The 20,135-nt window shown below is 36.3% G+C and overlaps 1 protein-coding gene across 6 annotated transcripts in view; it reads left to right on the top strand.

Annotated features, from left to right (window-relative positions):
• ASH1L (ASH1 like histone lysine methyltransferase) overlaps nt 1-20,135 on the top strand; it is a 220,109-nt gene that overhangs the window by 142,185 nt on the left and 57,789 nt on the right. For all 6 annotated transcript variants that reach the window (XM_057540077.1, XM_057540074.1, XM_057540065.1 and 3 more), the window contains one exon: nt 5,206-5,300. In XM_057540077.1, the coding sequence (XP_057396060.1) occupies nt 5,206-5,300 (95 nt within the window). The remainder of the gene's footprint in view (nt 1-5,205; nt 5,301-20,135) is intronic.

Raw genomic sequence — 20,135 nt, 5'->3', positions numbered from 1 at the left:
TCACCCTAACAAATAAAATAATAATGAAAAAGTTTGAAATATTGTGAGAATTACCAAAATGTGACACAGAGACATGAAGTGGGAATGCCCTTGGAAAAATGGCACTGTAGACTTGCTCCAAGCACGGTTGCCACAAAACTTTCAATTTGTAAAAAAAAAAAACACAGTACCTGCAAAGTAAAATAAGGTAAGGTGTGACTGTATATATAATATTGTGAACAGTTTTTTAGGTTAGACCAATCAGCATGTATCTTTTTTTTTAAAACAAATTTTATTAAGTTCTCCTGTAAGCTTATAATTTATATTAAGAACATTTACAGGATTTTTTTTTCTTAATTTAAGGCTTTGGAACAATATACCAGTTAAAAAGTATTTAATTCCGGTTTGTACAGCGATCACCTAATAACTTCAGGGTAATATAGAAAGATTAAGAAGAAAGAAAAGGTCTTTATTATACACTCATTAAAATATAATATTTACTACAGTTAAATCACTTTTATAGTCCTAGGTAATTCTTATTTTGCTGATCTTGAGTTAAACAGTCTGCTTTCACAAAATCATTTGTTTCCTGGCTAAAAGTTTCCTGGAAAGTCTAGCTCTCTCCCTCTTTACAGTCTGACAAGTATCTGTTTAAGGTGATGCTATCAGTTAGTACAGGGAAATCTGTACCCATAATCTTATTGCCACTAGTATCATTAGTCAAAAATAACTGAGATAGTCATTTACTGAGGGTTTTTTGATACTTCTTCCAGCAGTCTTAGTCATAAAGATTTAACCAAAAATTGCTCAGAGAATGAAAACATTATAGAAAGGTAAGACACTGACAATTCTCCATACTCTTCTAATGCATCCAATAAAATGTATGTTATGATTGTCACTAACTGACAAGGATTTCAAACCTAGGGGAAAAAAAAAAGTTCTTGATAAAGAGGATAAAGTTTTTGACAGTTACGGTTCCAATCAAGTATAGGAACATTAGTGTACTTTTCTCCAGTCTTAAAAGTACACAGTGGGACTTCCCTGGTGACACAGTGGTTAAGAATCCGCCTGCCAGTGCAGGGGACATGGGTTCGAGCCTTGGTCCAAGAAGATCCCACATGCCGCGGAGCAACTAAGCCCGTGAGCCACAACTACTGAGCCTCTGTGCCATAACTACTGAAGCTGTGCACCTAGAGCCCGTGCTCCGCAACAAGAGAAGCCACTGCAGTGAGAAGCCCGCGCACTGCACGGAAGAGTAGCCCCTGCTTGCCACAACTAGAGAAAAGCCCATGCACAGCAGCAAAGACCCAACGCAGCCAAAAATAAAATAAATAAAATAAATAAAAATTTTTTAAAAACAGCATTCACTTTATTTAAAAAAAAAAAATGTGGGCTTCCCTGGTGGCGCAGTGGTTGAGAATCTGCCTGCCAGTGCAGGGGACACAGGTTCGAGCCCTGGTCTGGGAAGATCCCACATGCCACGGAGCGGCTGGGCCCGTGAGCCACAACTACTGAGCCTGCGCGTCTGGAGCTTGTGCTCCGCAACAAGAGAGGCCGCGATAGTGAGAGGCCCGCGCACCGTGATGAAGAGTGGCCCCCGCTTGCCGCAACTGGAGAAAGCCCTCGCACAGAAACGAAGACCCAACACAGCCATAAATATAAAAATAAATAAATAAAAAAAAAATTAAAAAAAAAAATGTCAGAGACTTCCCTGATGGTCCAGTGGTTAAGATTCCATGCTGCCACTGCAGGGGGTGAAGGTTCTATCCCTGGTCAGGGAAGTTCTGCAAGACACACAGTGTGGCAAAAAAAAAAAATTTTTAAAACTAAGTGTGGGAATAAGTCCTTGGTGTGAATTACCAGCTGTCTGGGAAACTTCTAAGATAGTTTGAGTATAAAAGACATCTTAATAGTTTTATTATTTTGAGTTTTGGGCCTAGATTAGAGTTGACAAGATTTGAAAATAAGATGATAAATACCTAAAGCCAAGAAATGACTGTAGACGATATTTAAGATAAACATAATAGCATTAATTGCATAATAGCAATTAATGATTATTAGGAACACTAACTTTTTATATTTTTCCTTAAATAATCATATATTTTTCTCCCATATGATGGTGGATTTGCCTGTTTTAATTAGATATCCTCCCATCCCAATGATAAATTATTAAAACTAATAATCTACTAAAGAGAGAGAAAGTTGGCCACAAATACTGAATTGGTTACATTTATAAATAGAACATTGTGAAAGGCAAACTAACTTCTTTTGACAATAAAGGCAAAAGAGTTTTTTTCATTTACACACTTATACATACTACTAGTAGGCTCATTTTTGCAACTTCAGCCATAGGCCAGAGTAAACACCTGTCACAGCAACTTTTTTTTTTTTTTTTTAACTGACCAGCCTACTGTAAGTTACGGCAGTTTTGTATCTGAAATGGCTACTCTTCATTCCTACAGGTATAAAGATTTTCTCCTGTGATTTGAACTGATAGTGGCACACAAATGAATACCCAGAAAATGCCAGGAATGTTCAGAATCTCCAAGACAAACTGACAGAGGCAACCAAATTCTCTCTTTTAATATACCACTCCTCAGAGCTCACACAGAATGGAGTACTTAAAACAATGAGAGAGCTTTCCATGTTGTTGTAACCAACAGGGAAATAAATGGTTATGTCTAAATTAGAACCAAAGTCAGACTTGGCTAAGAACTAGGAAAACAGTTTCTCACGTGATTATCATACCCATAATGATATCATGCATCTTAGGTATCAGCATTGCAAAATCAAAGATAAATTTGAGTTTTTTAGGGACTCAGTTGGTAATTGATAGGATATATTCAAGGTTTCATTTATTTGAGGGCGTAAAACTATGCAGGTGACCCTGAATTTTTTTGTGGTTTTGCTTGTCTGTTCACTTCAGGGTGCCAGGTATTTTCTTTCGTGACTACTGCCACCTATATGCTTGCTTACCCTGTTGGCACCAGGGTAAAATACCAGTTTTGCTTCCATTCCTTTGTTAGCTAAATGAAAACTTTTATGTTATTTCTCTAAGTAGTTTGGATGTGTCTTGAATCTAGTAAGGTGTAGACCAAATTTTCTTTCATGCCGAGTGCTTGGTTCTAGACACAGTTGTTTTCTTGATCTATTTGACTTTGATGATGAAGAAATATAGTTTTTAGTTGGTTAAAAAATTCATCTTTGTGTTCACAATCATTTTGGGGGGCCACTTTTTTAAAATGAGAAAAGTGGTCTTATAAGTAGAACAGTCTAGCATCTTTCCTTTCCTTCTTTGTAACTGTCCCCCAAACTACTTACCACTGCCTTTAAACTTTCACACGACTTAGTTTCTAACTTTACCTGGACTGCTTCAGCCTCCTTTCATTTCTTCTAATTCTCCAATCTCATTTAAACTTTCGTCTTATACCAGCTATTTCCTCTGCCTGATCTTCCTCCATTTCCCAGATCCTCTCCTGAGTATCAGTAACATTTACATTTTAGCTTCATGTCACTTCCTTAGAAAAGCCTTCCCAAATTACTTGCTATTCATCACATTTTAATTATTTGCCTAGCATTTATTATTTTCTGGGTTTTTTTTTTTTCATTTTCTTAGTTTTTCTTATTTCCTTATTGTATGTCTACCCAAGTAAACTGTCTTTTTCTCTACTGTTTCTTAGTACTTGGAACAGGGCCTGGACTTAATGAGTGCTCAGTAATTGTTGAATAAATAAATGAATGATCCACTAGAAAGAACCAGTCTTCAAATAAGAACTAAAGGTTCTACAAATAACTTACTTCTTTGGGTCTCAATTTTCTCATCTGCAAAGTGTGTATTAACATACCTACTTGTTACAAGATACAATAGACTAGACTTGTTTTTGAAAGGCAGTATGTCATAATTCATGAAAGAAATATATCCACCTTGCTTTATTTACTGGAACTTTAAGCCAAAATAAAATCAGAGTCGACTGAATGAGGCTCTCTTCTTTTTCTCATTTCCTTTTTCCTCCCTTCTTTTTTCCCCTTACTTTTATGTATCTGTGAAATCTCTTCAGGTTTTGATCTCATAACAAACATTAGGAACACAGACCCAGTAAGATGAGTGGAAGAGGTAAAAGCTGATGGGACATGGTGGAATAAAATAAAACGAATAGTAGATAAATAGGAGTTTAGTAAGAAACTAAGGTTTACATCTTGAATCTCCTTGCCAGCTACAAAAAATAAAGCAAGTCAGTTAGCCTTGTAGAGCATCAGTTTTCAAATCTGTAAACTAGAGTTAACATTTCTTACCTACTTCACGGGATTGACATAAATGATAATATGTGAAAGTACTTTATAAACTATAAATCATTAACCAAATATAAGGCAGTCATTATGATCAGATTTGAAATTTAGGTTCCTTCTGCAAAACTGTTGGAGAATGCTAGTGCATTGGAGATGCATTGGAGAATGCATCTTATGTATAATTCCTAAAAGGCAATTCCAGAAATTCAGATTTTAAAAATATATGAAAATACTTAGTATCCCTCCCCCCCAAAAAAATGGGTTTAAGATTTAAGCCACTGTTAAAACAAATACTCTTTTTTTCCCCCAATTCACAATTTTATTTACAAACCAGATATGTATGTAAGTCAACTATTTTTGATATGTAGAACAAGTCACACAAAATAGTTCATACACATAAACCATTTGTTATTGTTAATTTTCCTTGTCCCTTTTTGTGAGAGTCACATGAAATGACTAGTTTGGAATCAGAATTATAGAAAAATAACATACTTTTAAACATACTTTTAAATAACATACTTTTAAGTGTAGTGTAGTAGCTACACTTTTAAAAAATTATCACTCTAAGTTGTGAATTTGGAATTTTGCTACTTTATGAAATCTTATCTATAGCTCAATTGGATTACATAAACATTTTTAATTAATTAAAGCCCCCCAGTATTTTTGCATAAATTACTGTGAAGCCAAGTTCATTTCTTATTATATTTATAAAGGTGATTTTTAACTCAAAATAGTATCATATTTTGTTAAATTGAGTATAATTGACCTGCAACACTATGTTAGTTCCAGAGGTACAACATAGTGATTCGATATTTCTATACATTACAAAATGATCACCACTAAAACAAATATTCAATAGAGTGATTTTTTTTTTTTCTATTTTACCACAAAAGAAAATTTCATTGCCTCTCACTCTTTTCCATTCTTTTCTAATCACAGCCCAAAGAGCCGATTGATCCAATTAAAGAAAGAGAAGCTGGAATACACTCCGGGAGAGCATGAATATGGATTATTCCCAGCCCCCATTCATGTCGGTGAGTACTCAGTATACACAATATATTACTGAGAAGAAATGGTATTTCTTGAGTTTGGGTGAAATGTCTTTGTGTTCTTATTATTTCTACATCTCCAGTGGGGTCAAGTCTTTACCATTTAATTATAGTTACTCTGAAGAATTTTGCAAACCCTTTTGCCGTCTAGGGGTCAAATGACGTAAATCTTATTCACCGGAGTTTCAATAAACAACACTATATCTGTAACATTTAATTCTCTAAGTAAGTCATCTAGGAAAACCCAACTATTCATTACTTCAGTTTCAAGTGTTTTGTGTTCAAAGGGAGATGATTTGTGGATATGTAATAATCAAAGGAAAAGGGCCCACTGCTTTTTCTGATTGTTTATATGCTTGAAAATTGATCAAGATTTATCTATTTATTTTTGGGGAAAATTCTAGTCTTTGTTTAGCATTTCAATAATAATACCTTCCAGGATCATACTGTTGAGCTTATCGGATAAGTAAAGTGTACCTAGAAGGCATCCTGGATTTCCTGGATTGGCCTCATCCAGTCCATCTCCAAGTTCTGTTATTTTCATCCTTGAAATATATCCTACTTCTCTTCAAATTCCATTGCCATTATTCAAGTCCATGCCACTATTATCTTTTGCTCAGGCTATTGCAGTAGCCTTCTAACAGATCTGTCCACTTCCATTCTTGCTCCCTTCCAATCTACTCTCCACACAGTAAAAAGGGAAATGATTTTATAACTTAAACTAAATCGTACTTAAAACCTTTCAGTGGCTCACCATTAAACTATAAACTCCTTACCCCAACTCTTGGGAATGATCTGGTTCCTGACTACCTCATTTTTCTGCCTCTGTTGTTTCCCATATTTCCCTTAATCACTGTATTGTGTGTCATGCTGGCCTTCTTTCAGATTCTAGACCATACCAAACTCTTTCCAACCAAAAGATCATTATGCTTATTATTACCATTGCCTGCAAAGCTCTTCTTCAAACTTCCCATGGTGGATTTCTTCTCATCCTTTGAGGATGAGCTAAATGTCAGTACCAGCTTAAATATTATTTTCTTTAAAATTTTTTTCCTGATTATCCTACCAAAAAGGGTTCCTCCCTCTATATCAAGTCTGTATCACAGCACCCTGTTTACTTTTTTCTATAATCTATAATTACTATATTTGTTTACTCATTTAGTAATGCCTCCTCCACCAGATTATAAGCTCTAGGAGCACAGGATCATTTGTCTTTCTTATTCTCCTTTGATTTCCCCGTGCTTCGTACATAATAGGAGTTTAACAAATATTGGTTATACAATGAAAGAAAAGGAGAAATTAGAATACATAATTGAATATAGGATGAGAATTTTTTTTTCCAGGAACAACTTACTTGTGTAGTAGATGTTGATCCGGTGCTTTTAGTGTTCTCTTCAACTATGACTTTCTTGACTCTCTTGACTATGGGGCTTTTCTGTGTGTTATGATTATCTAGTTCCTTTTTTCTCCCCAGAGGGCCCAGCGCCAGCAATGTATTTAAAGCAACAGGGGTAGACAAGTTCTGCAATAAAGATTTGTTTGCTTTAATTATTCTGTATTGGGTGGCTAGAGAATAGTTTAAGTACAACATAGCATTACAAGGTTTAATTCTCAGCTAGATAACTGTACTGTTGCTTACTTAAGAAAGGTAATAGTAAGTAAGTTCCGTATTCTCTGGGCTTAGTGCCACAGTTCTTTTGAAAGAGCCTTTTGTTTTTAGTAGTGAGATCATAGCAGTGAAAGAAGATTCTCAGCAGATTTAGCTATTTCCTAGAATGTGCTAATGATAAATAGGCTTTGAAAATAAGAGGTAATTTTAAAAGTTCTGTGTAAAGGAAAACATGACCATTTTGGTCTCACTGGTTTTGCTCTGGATGGGAAATTGGCTAATTCATAACTCAAATTTTGGAAGGAAGCTGTGACTATTCAAGGGGGTGATTGAGTCAGTTAATTCCAAGGGAGATGAGATGAATAATGGATAGGCCAATATTTCTGTCACATATCTGGCATGAATAGTGGTAAAGAGGTCCAGAATGGAAATCCCTTAATTTAAATAAAGATTTTCTCTCTCTAAATCCCCACTTTAGTCTCTTACTAAGACTAATCTGTACTCAGTGGTCTGTAAATTAAGTAAATAATGGAAAAATCTATCAAAGTAGTGGCCCTTTTTTCCTGTGAAACAAGACATAAAATCAGGCTGTTACAGGATACAATTTTTTTTTCTGGACAGTGCTGTTTTGTTGTTCAGATAATAATTTATGATTAGGATAGGGAGGGAGGCCAGTCAGCTGTTTCAAACAGGTCACTTCCAGTATCATATAAACAAAGAGCATGACTTTGAGTCAGCCAGACCTAGGTTCATCTCTGTCTTTGCGATACTAGTTATGTGAATAAAATAGTTATACAGATAAAATAATAATTCATCTTATCATCAATGGAGTCATTCAATAAATGGAAGGTAATATTTATTTTTTAATTTTTAATGAAATCAGGTTTCTTTATCTCTTTAGAGAAATACACTTCAAAAAAATTTACTTTTTATGATAAATACTCATTTATCAAACTGTATATTATACCTTTACATTTTTAGTCAATTGATTTTTTACAACAGTGCCACAACAGTTCAATGAGGAAAGCATGGTCTTTTCAACAGATGGTTACTGTGATAGCTGGATATGCACATACAAAAGGATAAAGTAACCCAAAATGGATCATCAACCTAAATATAAGAGCTAAAATTATAAAACTCTTAGAAGAAAGCATAAGAGTAAATCTTTGTGACCTTGGGTTAGGTAATAATTTCTTAGGTGTCTGACACCAAAATCATGTACAACAAAAGAAAAAAAGAGACAAATTGAACTTCATCAATATTTAAAACTTTTGTGCTTCAAAGAACACCATCAAGAAACTGAAACAACCCACAGAAAGGGAGAAGCATTTTCAAATCATATATCAAATAAGAGACTTGTATCCAGAAACCCACATATATAAAGAACTGTTATAATTCAATAATAAAAAGACAAACAACAGAATCTTTTCAATGAGTAAATGATTTGAATTGATCTTTCTCCAAAAAAAGATATAGAAATGGTCAATAAGCACATGAAAAGATGCTCAACATCATTAGTCATTAGGGAAATGGAAATCAAAACCATAATGAGATTATCACTTCACACCCACTGGGATGGCTTTAATTAAAGGATTAATGAGGGTGTGAAGAAACTGGAACCCTCATACATTGCTGGTAAGAATGTGAAGTGGTGTAAACCTCTTTGGAAAACATTTTAGTAGTTCCGCAACAAGTTAATCACAGATTTAATATAAGACCTAGCAATACTGCTGCTTAGATACATACCCAAAAGAATTGAAAACGTACATCCAAAGGACTTCCCTTGTAGTCCAATGGTTAGGACTCCACGCTTCCACTTGGGGCGGGGGGAGGGGGTGTATGATCCCTGGTCAGGGAACTGGAATCCCACATGCCGTGCGTAAACAAAATGTGATATATCTGCACAATGGAATGTTATTGGGCAATAACAAGAAATTAAGTACTGAGACATGTGACAACATGGGTGAACCGTGAAAACATTATGCTTTGTGAAAGAAGACAGTCACAAAACACCAAGTGTTTTATGATTCCATTTATATGAAATGTCTAGAATAGGCAAATACATAGAAACACAAAGTAGATGAATGGTTTCCAGGGACTGGGGGTAGGGGAGAATGTGGAGTGACTGCTAATGGGTACAAGGTTTCTTTTGGGGATGACGAAAATGTTCCCAAATAATGTTGATTATATTAGTCAGAAGTCTCCAAGGAAACAACCAATAAGATATATAGGGAGCAAGGTTTATTTTAAGGACTTGGCTTACGCAGTTGTGGAGGCTAGCAAGTCCAAAATCTGCAGGGTAGCATGGAGACCCAGGAAAAAGTTGATCTTACAGCTCAAGGAGTTTGAAGGCAGTCTACTGACAGAATTCACTCTGTGGAAGTCAGTCTTTATTCTTTTGAGGCCTTCAACTGACTGGATGAATTCTACCCACGTTATGGAGAATAATCTGCTTTCCTTGGAATCTTTTGATTTGCATGTTAATCTCATCTAAAAAATACTTTGACAGGCACATCTAGAATCATGTTTAACCAAATATCTGGGTACTGTGACCCAGCCAAGTTGGCACATAAAATTAACCATCCTGTAGTGATGGCTACACACTCTGTATACAAAAACCCACTGAATAGTACATTTTAAAAAGTTGAATTTTATGGTATGTGAATTTTGCCCCAATAAAGCTGTAATTTTGAAAATGTATATTATATTTATGTTGGTTTGGTCAGGCATATATTTATAAAAATTACAGTGATTATACAATGCAAAAGAAAAATTTTAATGCTTTGAGCTTTATGTTCACAGCTACTTTTAATGTTAATTTAAACACTTTTTTGTAGAGTAGGAGGATAGATTGTTCAATAAAAGAATTTCAAGCATAAAAAACATATAATATTAAGATAAAATTCCCCAGAATAAGTGAAATAGAAATAATGTTCAAGGATAAAAAGAAATGATTTAATTTTCTAAATGTTAAAGAAGGGAGTATTCCTTTTTTAATGAATAGTGATAAGTATTAAATCCCTGTGGTATGCAGGTTCATCATGTTTAAACACTATAACCAAATATTACATCATTTGCAACTGTTTAAACTTTACATTTAAGAATGTATAAGGGGATTCATAATTTTTCGAAAGTCTTCTGGGGAGTATGAGAGCAAAAAAAGTGAAGACATAGACTTTCACATTTGGCTTCTGGCATCAGTTAGGCCTTGAGTCAAATTCCACCTCCAACAATTACTAGCTGTGTGACCCTGGGCAACTTGACACATCTCAAGGCCTCAAATTCTTTAGTGTAAAATAGAAATTAGTATGAATATTAAATAAAATACTTAGCACAGTACCTAACACAGTAATCATTCAATAACTGGTAATTACTGAATTGAAGCTGTTTTTGCAGTAGACTATCAGTCAGCGAGAATCCATTACTTAGTACGTAGGCCCTCCTTCTTTTTACTCTGACAGTTGTTGTGAAATATATCATGATACCCTTTTCTGCTGAGCTCAGAAAAGAATTCAGAATCCTTTTCAACATAGCTTTTGTCATTTGCCCCTACAAGTCATTCAGACTTAGACCAAATCTTGACTGCTTTTCCTGATACAGTGGAAAGAACATAGGCCTTATGTGCAGAAAAGAATTAAAATAGCAGACCTAAGACTTCTATTCTTAGAAAGTCCTGCTTACAAGGTTGGCCATTAGCTGGCATCTGGAAACTTGAATAGTAAACAGTTCCCTCTATTATAAAACTTTCCCTAGATGGTAGGAGAGTCTTACTGTGCCTACCATGTATAAACTGTATGGTTTCTGCTGAACACTTGGTTTCATTCTAAGAGAATGGAATTTTGGTACATCCTAGGCAGAGGGTACCTAAATGACCAGCCACCAGTTAAAACCTTGGGTGCTGAGTTTCTAATGAGCTCTCTTGATAGCCAACATTTTACATGTATTGTCACAGTACATTGCCAAAGATTGCATCTTGCATGACTCTACTGGGAGAGAACGTTTGTAAACTTGTACCTGGTTCCCTCCAGATTTTGCCCAATGTATTTTTTCTCTTTATGGATTTTGCTTTGTGTCTTTTTGCTCTACTAAAGTATAGCCATGAGTCTGACTATATGCTGAGTCCTCTGAGTCACCAGACCTGAAGGTGGTCTTGGGGACCCTCGATACACCTTTGAATCAAACACAAGAGACTCCTCTTTTCATTTCACACTCTTGGAGCTAGGTGATCTTGAACAAGTTAATTATCTACTCTACATCTCAGCATCTTCACCTATATATTGAGACTGTTTCCAACCTGAGTTGTGAGGATTAAATGATATTTATTTTGAAATAATTAACACAGAGTGGATACCCCCTCCCCTTGGTTTACTATGACCAAGTAAAGTTGTCCCTCTGTATCCGTGAGGTATTGGTTCCAGGAGCCTCCTCACGTATTAAAATCCAAGGATGTTCAAGTCCCCTATATAAAATGGTGTAGTATTTGCATATAACCTACACACATCCTCCTGTAGACTTTTAATCATCTCTAGATTACTTATAATGCTGTGTATATAGTTACCAGCAATGGGCAAATTCAAGTTTTGCTTTCTGGAATTTTCTGGAATTTTTTAAAATTTATTTTTGATCCAAGTTTGGTTGAATCCACAGATGCTTAGAACCCACAGATATGGAGGACTGACTGTACTCAGTGTCAGTGAGAAGAGTAAAGCCATCCCACTTATTTCTAGAAAACTGGTAGATAATAATGAACAGAAATCAGTAAAATATTAAACAGACAATAAGGGAACAAAGGTTTGAAAACAGCAACAAAATTAATAACCTCTCGCTGCACTGATCAAGACAAAGGAAGAGGTAACACAAATTACCAGTATCCATACTAATGATCCTACAGTCATTAAGAGGCTAATAATATAAATAAATTTATGCCAATATGTTTAACAATATATGAAATGGGCAAATTCCTTACAAAATACAACTTATAAATGAAATTAAACATCTGAATATCCTATAATTATTTAAAGAAATTGAGTTCCTTACTAAATCTTTCACATGAAAAATTCCAGAACTGGGGCTTCCCTGGTGGCGCAGTGGTTAAGAATCCGCCTGCCAATGCAGGGTACACGGGTTCGAGCCCTGGTCCGGGAAGATCTCACATGCTGCGGAGCAGCTAAGCCCGTGCACCACAACTACTGAGCCTGCGTGCCACAACTACTGAAGCCCGTGTGCCTAAAACCTGTGCTGTGCAACAGGAGAAGCCACTGCAATGAGAAGCCCGCGCACTGCAACGAAGAGTAGCCCCCACTCTCCAAACTAGAGAAAGCCCGAGCACAGCAACAAACACCCAATGCAGCCAAAAAAAAAAAAAAAAAATTTCCGGAACTAAACGGTTTTCCCTTGTGAACTCTTATATATATTTGAGAAACAAATAACACGAGTCTTAACACAAACACTTCGTGAAAGTAGGGGAGAAACAATTCCCAACTCATTTCATAAGCTTAGTGTAACCCTGATAGAAAACCTGACAAAGACTTTAGTTGAAAAAAACAACTACAGAACAAAGTTGATTATAAACTCTTAGAACTAGAAAGGAATTTCCTCAGTGTTATATTGAATAAAAAGCAGATCATACTTAATGATAGGATATTGAATGCTTCCTTCTAAAATTGGAAAGAAGGTAAAAATGTTCACTCTATTTACTTCTTTTCAGCATTATTCTGAATGTCCTACCAGTGCAATAAGGCAAGAAGATGAATAAAAGTCATAAAGATCAGGAAGGAAAAAGTAAAACTGTTTCTGTTTGCAAATAACATGATCGTGTATGTAGAAAATCCAAAGAGATGCACTAAAAAGTTACTACAACTAGTAGCAAGGCTACTGGGGAAAAAAAACCAGTATATAAAAATCAATTGTAGGGCTTCCCTGGTGGCACAGTGGTTGAGAATCTGCTTGCTAATGCAGGGGACACGGGTTCGAGCCCTGGTCTGGGAAAATCCCACATGCCACGGAGTAACTAAGCCCATGAGCCACAACTACTGAGCCTGCGCGTCTGGAGCCTGTGCTCTGCAACAAGAGAGGCCACGATAGTGAGAGGCCCGCGCACCGCGATGAAGAGTGGCCCCCGCTTGCCGCAACTAGAGAAAGCCCTAGCACAGAAACGAAGACCCAACGTAGCAATCAATCAATCAATCAATAAATCTAAAAAAAAAATAATCAATTGTATTAAAAAACTAAACATACTCCTACCATACAATCCAACAATTGAACTCCTTGGTATTTACCCAAAGAAGTTGAAAACTTAAGTCTGTGCAGTAACCTGCACACAGATGTTTAAAGCAGCTTTATTCATAATTGCCAAAACATGAAAGCAACCAAGATGTCTTTCAGTAAGTGAATGGATAAACTGTGGTACATCCAGACGGTGGAATATTATTCAGCACTGAAAAGAAATAGCTATCAAGCCATGAAAAGACGTTGAAGAATTTTAAATTCATAGTACTGAATGAAAGAAGCCAATCTGAAAAGGCTACATACTGTATGATTCCAACTAAATGACATTCTGGAAAGCAAAACTGTGGAGACATTAATAAGATCAGTGATTGCCAGTGGTTTGAGGGGAAGGAAGGATGAATCTACAGAGCACAGAGGATTTTTAGGGCAATGAAACTATTCATTATGACACCTTAATGGTGAATACATATCATTATACATTTGTCCAAAGCCGTAGAATATGCAATAGTAAGATACTAATGTAAACTATGGACTTTGAGTGATAATGATATGTCAATATATGTTCTTGAGTTGTTAACAAATGTACAGCTCTGGTGGAGGATGTTGATAATGGGGTAGGCTATGCATGTTTAGGGGCAGGAGGTATATATAAAATCCCAAAATCTCATAACATAATACAAAAATGTCTAGGTTTGAACTGAAAATCATATGTCATACCAAGAACCTGGGAGATCTCAAACTGAATTTTAAAAGGCATCAATGTATGCCAACACCAAGATATTAGAATTATCTGACAAAGATTTTACAGCAGTTATGATTTTTAAAAAACACTTCAACAAGCAGTTATAAACATGCTTAAAACATAAAAAGATAGAAAGCCTTGGCAAAGAAATGAAAAATAGGAAAAACAAATATAATTTTTAGAATTGAAAGATGCAGTAGCTGAAATTAAAAGCTCGGGGATAGACTCAACAGCAGAATGAAAGATATACAGGAAGGAATCAGTGAAGTAGGTGATGGAGTGTTACCAGTATTACCCAATCTGAACAAAAGAGAAAATAGACATTTAAAAAAAAAACAAACCAGAGGCTATGGGACCATAACAAAAGAGCTAATATTTATATTCTTGGTGTCCTGGAAGGAGAAAAGAAAGAAGATAGAGATTAAAAAAAGTACTTGAGTAAATAATGGCTTGAAAACTTCCCAAATTTGTCAGAAGACATAAACCTTCTGATTCAAGAAGATGAGCAAACCCAGAACAGGGTATAGTCAAAGAAATCCATGCTGAGACACATGATCAAACTTGAGCATACTAAAGACAAAACAATTTTAAAACAATGAGAGAGAAATGACTCCATATCCATAGGGGTAAAATGAATCAAATGACAGTGGGTTTCACGTCTGAATTCATTAAGTGGCACATTTTTCAAGTACTGAAAGAACTGTCAAACCAGAATCCTATACCCAATGAAAATATCCTTCTTTCAGGAATTGAGAGAAGCAAAGGATTCTTAGGTTTGTTGCCAGCAAATCTATCCTATGGGTAAAGGAAGTTCTCTAAACAGAAAGAAATAAAAGAAGGAACCTTGGAACATCAGGAAAGCAGAAAGAATACAGTAAGCAAAAATATGGGCATTTACAATAGGCTTTCCTTCTCCTTTTGAGTCTTCTAAGTAATTGTTTAATGGATGAAGCAAAAAATTTTAACACGGTTGTACTTTTATTTTTAACAGCTTATTGAGGCACAATTCACCCATTTTAAAGCACACAGTGGTTTTGGTATATTACATTATTAATTTTAACTTGAGGTAAAATATACATAACTTAAGTTTTGCATTTTGACCATTTTTAAGTATAAGGTTCAGTGGCACTAAGTACATTCACGCTGTTGTGCAACCATCACCCCTGTGCATTTCTAGAACTTTTTCATCATCCCAAACTGAAATTCTGTACCCATTAAATAACAATTTCCTATTCTCCCCTTCCCCCAGCCTCTGATAACCACTGTTCTTCTTTCTAGCTCTACGAATTTGACTATTATAGGTACCTCATATAGGCGAAATCTTACAATATTTGTCCTTTTGTGTCTTCCTGATTTCACTTAACATAATGTCTTTATGTTAACATAAGGTTCTTCCATTTTGCAGCATATATGAGAATTTCATTTCTTTTGAATGGTGGATAGTATTCCTTTGTGTGTGTGTATGTATACATACGCACACATTTTGTTTATCCATTCATCTGTCAATGGACATTTTCTAGTGTTTTCACTTTTTTGCAATTGTGAATAATACTGCTATAAACATTGGCTTACAGAATTCTCTGTTGAGGACCCCCGCTTTCAGTTCTTTTATGTGTGTACCCAGAAGTGTAATTGCTTTATCATATGGTACATCTACAGACTATACCATTTTACATCCCCACCAGCAAATCTTAAGAGTTCAATTTCTCCACATCCTTGGTAATACTTGTCATTTTCTGTTTTTTTCCATAATAGCCATCCTAACAGATGTGAAGCAGTATCTCGTTGTGGTTTTGATTTTCATTTTCCTAATGATTAGTAATGTTGAGCATCTCTTTATGTACTTATTGGCCATTTGTATATCTTCTTTACTGAAATGTCTACTCAAGTCCTTGTCTTTTTTTTTTTTTTTAACAGTAGGACCTTGTTGGTTATCTGTTTTAAATATAGCAGTGTGTGCATGTTAATCCCAAACTCCCAATCTATCCCTTCCCCCCACGCTTCTCCCCTGGTAACCATAAGTTTATTCTCTGAGTTTTTGAGTCTGTTTCTGTTTTGTAAATAAGTTCATTTGTATCTTTTTTTTTTTTTTTTTTAGATTCTGCATGTAAGCGATATCATATGATATTTGTCTTTGTCTGTCTGACTCACTTCACTTAGTATGATAATCTCCAGGTCCATCCATGTTGCTGAAAGTGACATTATTTCATTCTTTTTAATGACTAATATTCCATTATATATATGTACCACATCTTCTTTATTCTAAATGTCGATGGACATTTAGATTGCTTTCATGTGTCAGCTATTGTAAACAGTGCTGCAGTGAACATTGGGGTGCACGTATCCTTTCAAACCATGTTTTTCACCAGATATATGCCCAGGAGTGGGATTGCTGGATCATATGGTAGCTCTATTTTTAGTTTTCTTAGGGAACCTCCACACTGTTCTTCATAGTGGCTGTACCAATTTACATTCCCACCAACAGTGTGGGAGGGTTCCCTTTTCTCCACGCCCTCTCCAGCATTTGTTGTTTGTAGATTTTTTGATGATGGCCATTCTGACCATGTGAGGTGATATCTCATTGTAGTCTTGATTTGCATTTCTCTCATAATTAGCGATGTTGAGCATCTTTTCATGTGCCTCTTGGCCATCTGTATGTCTTCTTTGGAGAAATGTCTATTTAGGTCTTCTGCCCATTTTTTGATTGGGTTGTTTGTTTTTTGGATATTGAGCCACATGTGCTCTTTGTAAATTTTGGACACTAATCCCTTGTTGGTCGCATCATTTGTGAATATTTTCTCCCATTCTGTGGGTCGTCTTTTTGTTTTGTTTGTGGTTTCCTTTGCTGTGCAAAAGCTCTTAAGTTTAATTAGGTCCTATTTGTTTATTTTTGTTTTTATTTCCATTTCTCTGGGAGATGGATCGGAAAACATATTGCAAGCAGCCATACTCCAATAAAAATTAATTTTAAAAAAGAGAAAAACATATTGCTGTGATTTATGTCAAAGAGTATTCTGCCTATGTTTTCCTCTAAGAGTTTTATAGTATCTGGTCTTACATTTAGGTCTTCAATCCATTTTGAGTTAACATTTGTGTATGGTGTTGAAAAATGTTGTAGTTTCCTTTTTTTACATGTAGCTGTCTGGTTTTCCTAGCACCATTTATTGAAAAGACTGTCTTTTCTTCATTGTATTTGCCTCCTTTGTCATAGATTAATTGACCATAGATGCATGGGGTTATTTCTGGGCTTTCTATCCTATTCCATTGATCTATATTTCTGTTTTTGTGCCAGTACTGTACTGTTTTGATGACTGTAGCTTTATAGTATAGTCTGAAGTCAGGGAGCCTGGTTCCTCCAGCTCCATTTTTCTTTTTAAAGATTGCTTTGGCTGGGCTTCCTTGGTGGCACAGTGGTTAAGAATCCACCTGCCAATGCAGGGGACACGGGTTTGAGCCCTGGTTTGGGAAGATCCCACATGCCACGGAGCAACTAAGCCCGTGCGCCACAACTACTGGAGCCCACGCGCCACAACTACTGAAGCCCGTGTGCCTAGAGCCCATGCTCTGCAACAGGAGAAGCCATGGCAATGAGAAGCCCACACATCACAATGAAGAGTAGCCCCCGCTCGCCGCAACTAGAGAAAGCCCAAGCGCAGCAATGAAGACCCAATGCAGCCAAAAATAAATAAATTAAAAAAAAAAAAAGATTGCTTTGGCTATTCGAGGTCTTTTGTGTCTCCATACAAATTTTAAGATTTTTTTTCTCTAGTTCTGTGGAAAAGGCCATTGGTAATTTGAAAGGGATTGAATTGAATCTGTATATTGCCTTTTTTTTTTTTTTGGCTGCACCACACAGCTTGCAAGATCTTAGTTCACCAATCAGGACTGAACCCGGGCCCACAGCAGTGAAAGCGCTGAGTCCTATCGACTGGACTGCCTGGGAATTCCCAAGTCCTTGTCCATTTTTGAATTGAGTCATTTGTTTTTTGTTCTTGAGCTTAGTTCTTTATATATACTGAATATTAATTCCTTCTTACATACTTGATAAATTGGAGAATATCTTTATTACATGGATAGAGAAAACCACCAACTATATAAACAACAAAGGATAATTTTAATTACATTAACTACCATATTGGAGATAGCAGCTCTAGCAATCTGGGTTGAATGTGGTTGTTTACAATAGCTATGTTAAAATTACAGATTTTTAGGTAAGGTTAAGAATGAGGCAAAAGACAGAGTTTGGTGGAGAGGATTTAATTTTAAGTGAGAAGAATGATACATGAGAATATAAAAGTGTGAGGGAGCTGGTTGTGTTTAAGAAATTGTATTGGTACAGGCATTATGGAAAACAGTATGGAGGATCCTCAAAAAATTAAAAATAGGGACCTCCCCAGCAGTCCAGTGGTTAAGAATCCACACTTCCAGGACTTCCCTGGTGGTCCAGTGGTAAAGAATCCACCTTCCAGTGCAGGGGACGCAGGTTCAATCCTTGGTCAGGGAACTAAGATCCCACATACCGAAGGGCAACTAAGCCCACGTTCCATGACTACTGAGCCTGCGCGCCTCAACGAGAGAGCCCGCATGCCGCAAACTACAGAGCCCACGCACCCTGGAGCCTGCACACCACAACTAGAGAGAGAAAACCCACATGCCACACAACTAGAGAGAAGCCCATGTGCCGCAATGAAAGATCCTGCATGCTGCACCTAAGACCCAGCACAGTCCCCCCCAAAAAGTAAATAAATAATAAATAAATAATCCACACTTCCACTGCAGGGGACACAGGTTCAATCCCTGGTCAGGGAACTAAGATCCTGTATGCTGCGCGATGCAGCAAAAAAAAAAAAAAAAAAAAATTAAAAATAGAACTACCAGGGACTTCCTGGTGTTTCAGTGGTTAAGACTCCACGCTTCCAATGCAGGGGGCCCGGGTTCGGTCCTGGTCAGGGAACTACATCCCACATGCTGCAACTAAGAGTTCACATGCTGCAACTAAAGATCCTGCATGCCACACCTAAAAGATCCAACATGCCTCAACAAAGATCCCATGCTGGCAGTGGAGATCCCGAGTGCCGCAACTAAATAAATGCCAGTGCAGCCAAATTAATTAATTAATTAATTAATTAATTAATTAATTATTTAAAAAATAGAACTACCATATAATCCAGCAATTTCACTTCTGGGAATATATCCAAAGGAAATGAAAACACTAACTCAAAAAGATACCTGCACACCCATGTTCATAGCAGCATTATTTATAACAGCCAAGACATGAAAACAACCTAAGTGTCCATCAAGGGATGAATGGATAAAGTAGCTGTTGTATGTATATCATACTACAGTACACACACACACACACACACACACGTACATACGATGGAATATTATTCAGCCATAAAAAATAACAAATGGGGAAATTCTGCAATTTGCAACAACATGGATGGACCTTGAGGGCATTATGCTAAGTGAAATAAGTCAGAAAGAGAAAGACAGATATTGTATGATCTCACTTATATATGGAATCTAAAAACATCTCTGCACACGTGTGTGTGTGTGTGTGTGTAATAGAAAAGGGGATCAGATTATGTGTGGTTACCAGAAGGATCAGGGGAAGGGGAGTAAGTGGTCAAAAGGTACAAATTACCAGTTACAAGATAAATAAATACTAGGGATATAATCTACAGCATAACTGTAGTTAACACTGCTGTATGATATATATGAAATTGTTAAGAGAGTAAGTAAATTCTAAGAGTTCTCATCACAAGAAAAAAAATTTTTTTCTTCTTTTTTTTGCTTTCTCTTTTGATTGTATCTATAAGAGATTATGATGCTAAATAAATGTATAGCTGTAATCATTTCACAGTATATGTAACTCAAACCATTATGCTGTACACCTTAAACATATATAGTGATATCTCTCAATTATATTTCAGTAAAACTGGAGGAAAATTAATTAGTATAACAAGCCAAAAAAAAAAAAAGAGAAATTGTGCTTAGGAAGAGCAGAATTCAAGAAACTGGGTAAAGGTGGTGATACTGCTTAGTAGGGTTAAAAGAGAAAACTAGTGGAGGACCTCGAAACTTATACCATAGGGACTTCCCTGGTGGTCCAGTGGTTAAGAATCCAATGCAGGTTCCATCCCTGGTCGTGGAACTAAGATCCCACATGCCGTGGGGCAACTGAGTCCATGAGCCACAACTAGAGAGCCCGGGCGCCACAACTAGAGAGGCTGCGTGC

The sequence above is a fragment of the Balaenoptera acutorostrata genome, chromosome 1 (genome assembly GCF_949987535.1).
Source record: "Balaenoptera acutorostrata chromosome 1, mBalAcu1.1, whole genome shotgun sequence".
Lineage (NCBI taxonomy): Eukaryota > Metazoa > Chordata > Mammalia > Artiodactyla > Balaenopteridae > Balaenoptera > Balaenoptera acutorostrata.
The sequence above is the reverse complement of the archived record's forward strand: the minus strand, read 5'-3'. Positions and strand labels throughout refer to the sequence as shown.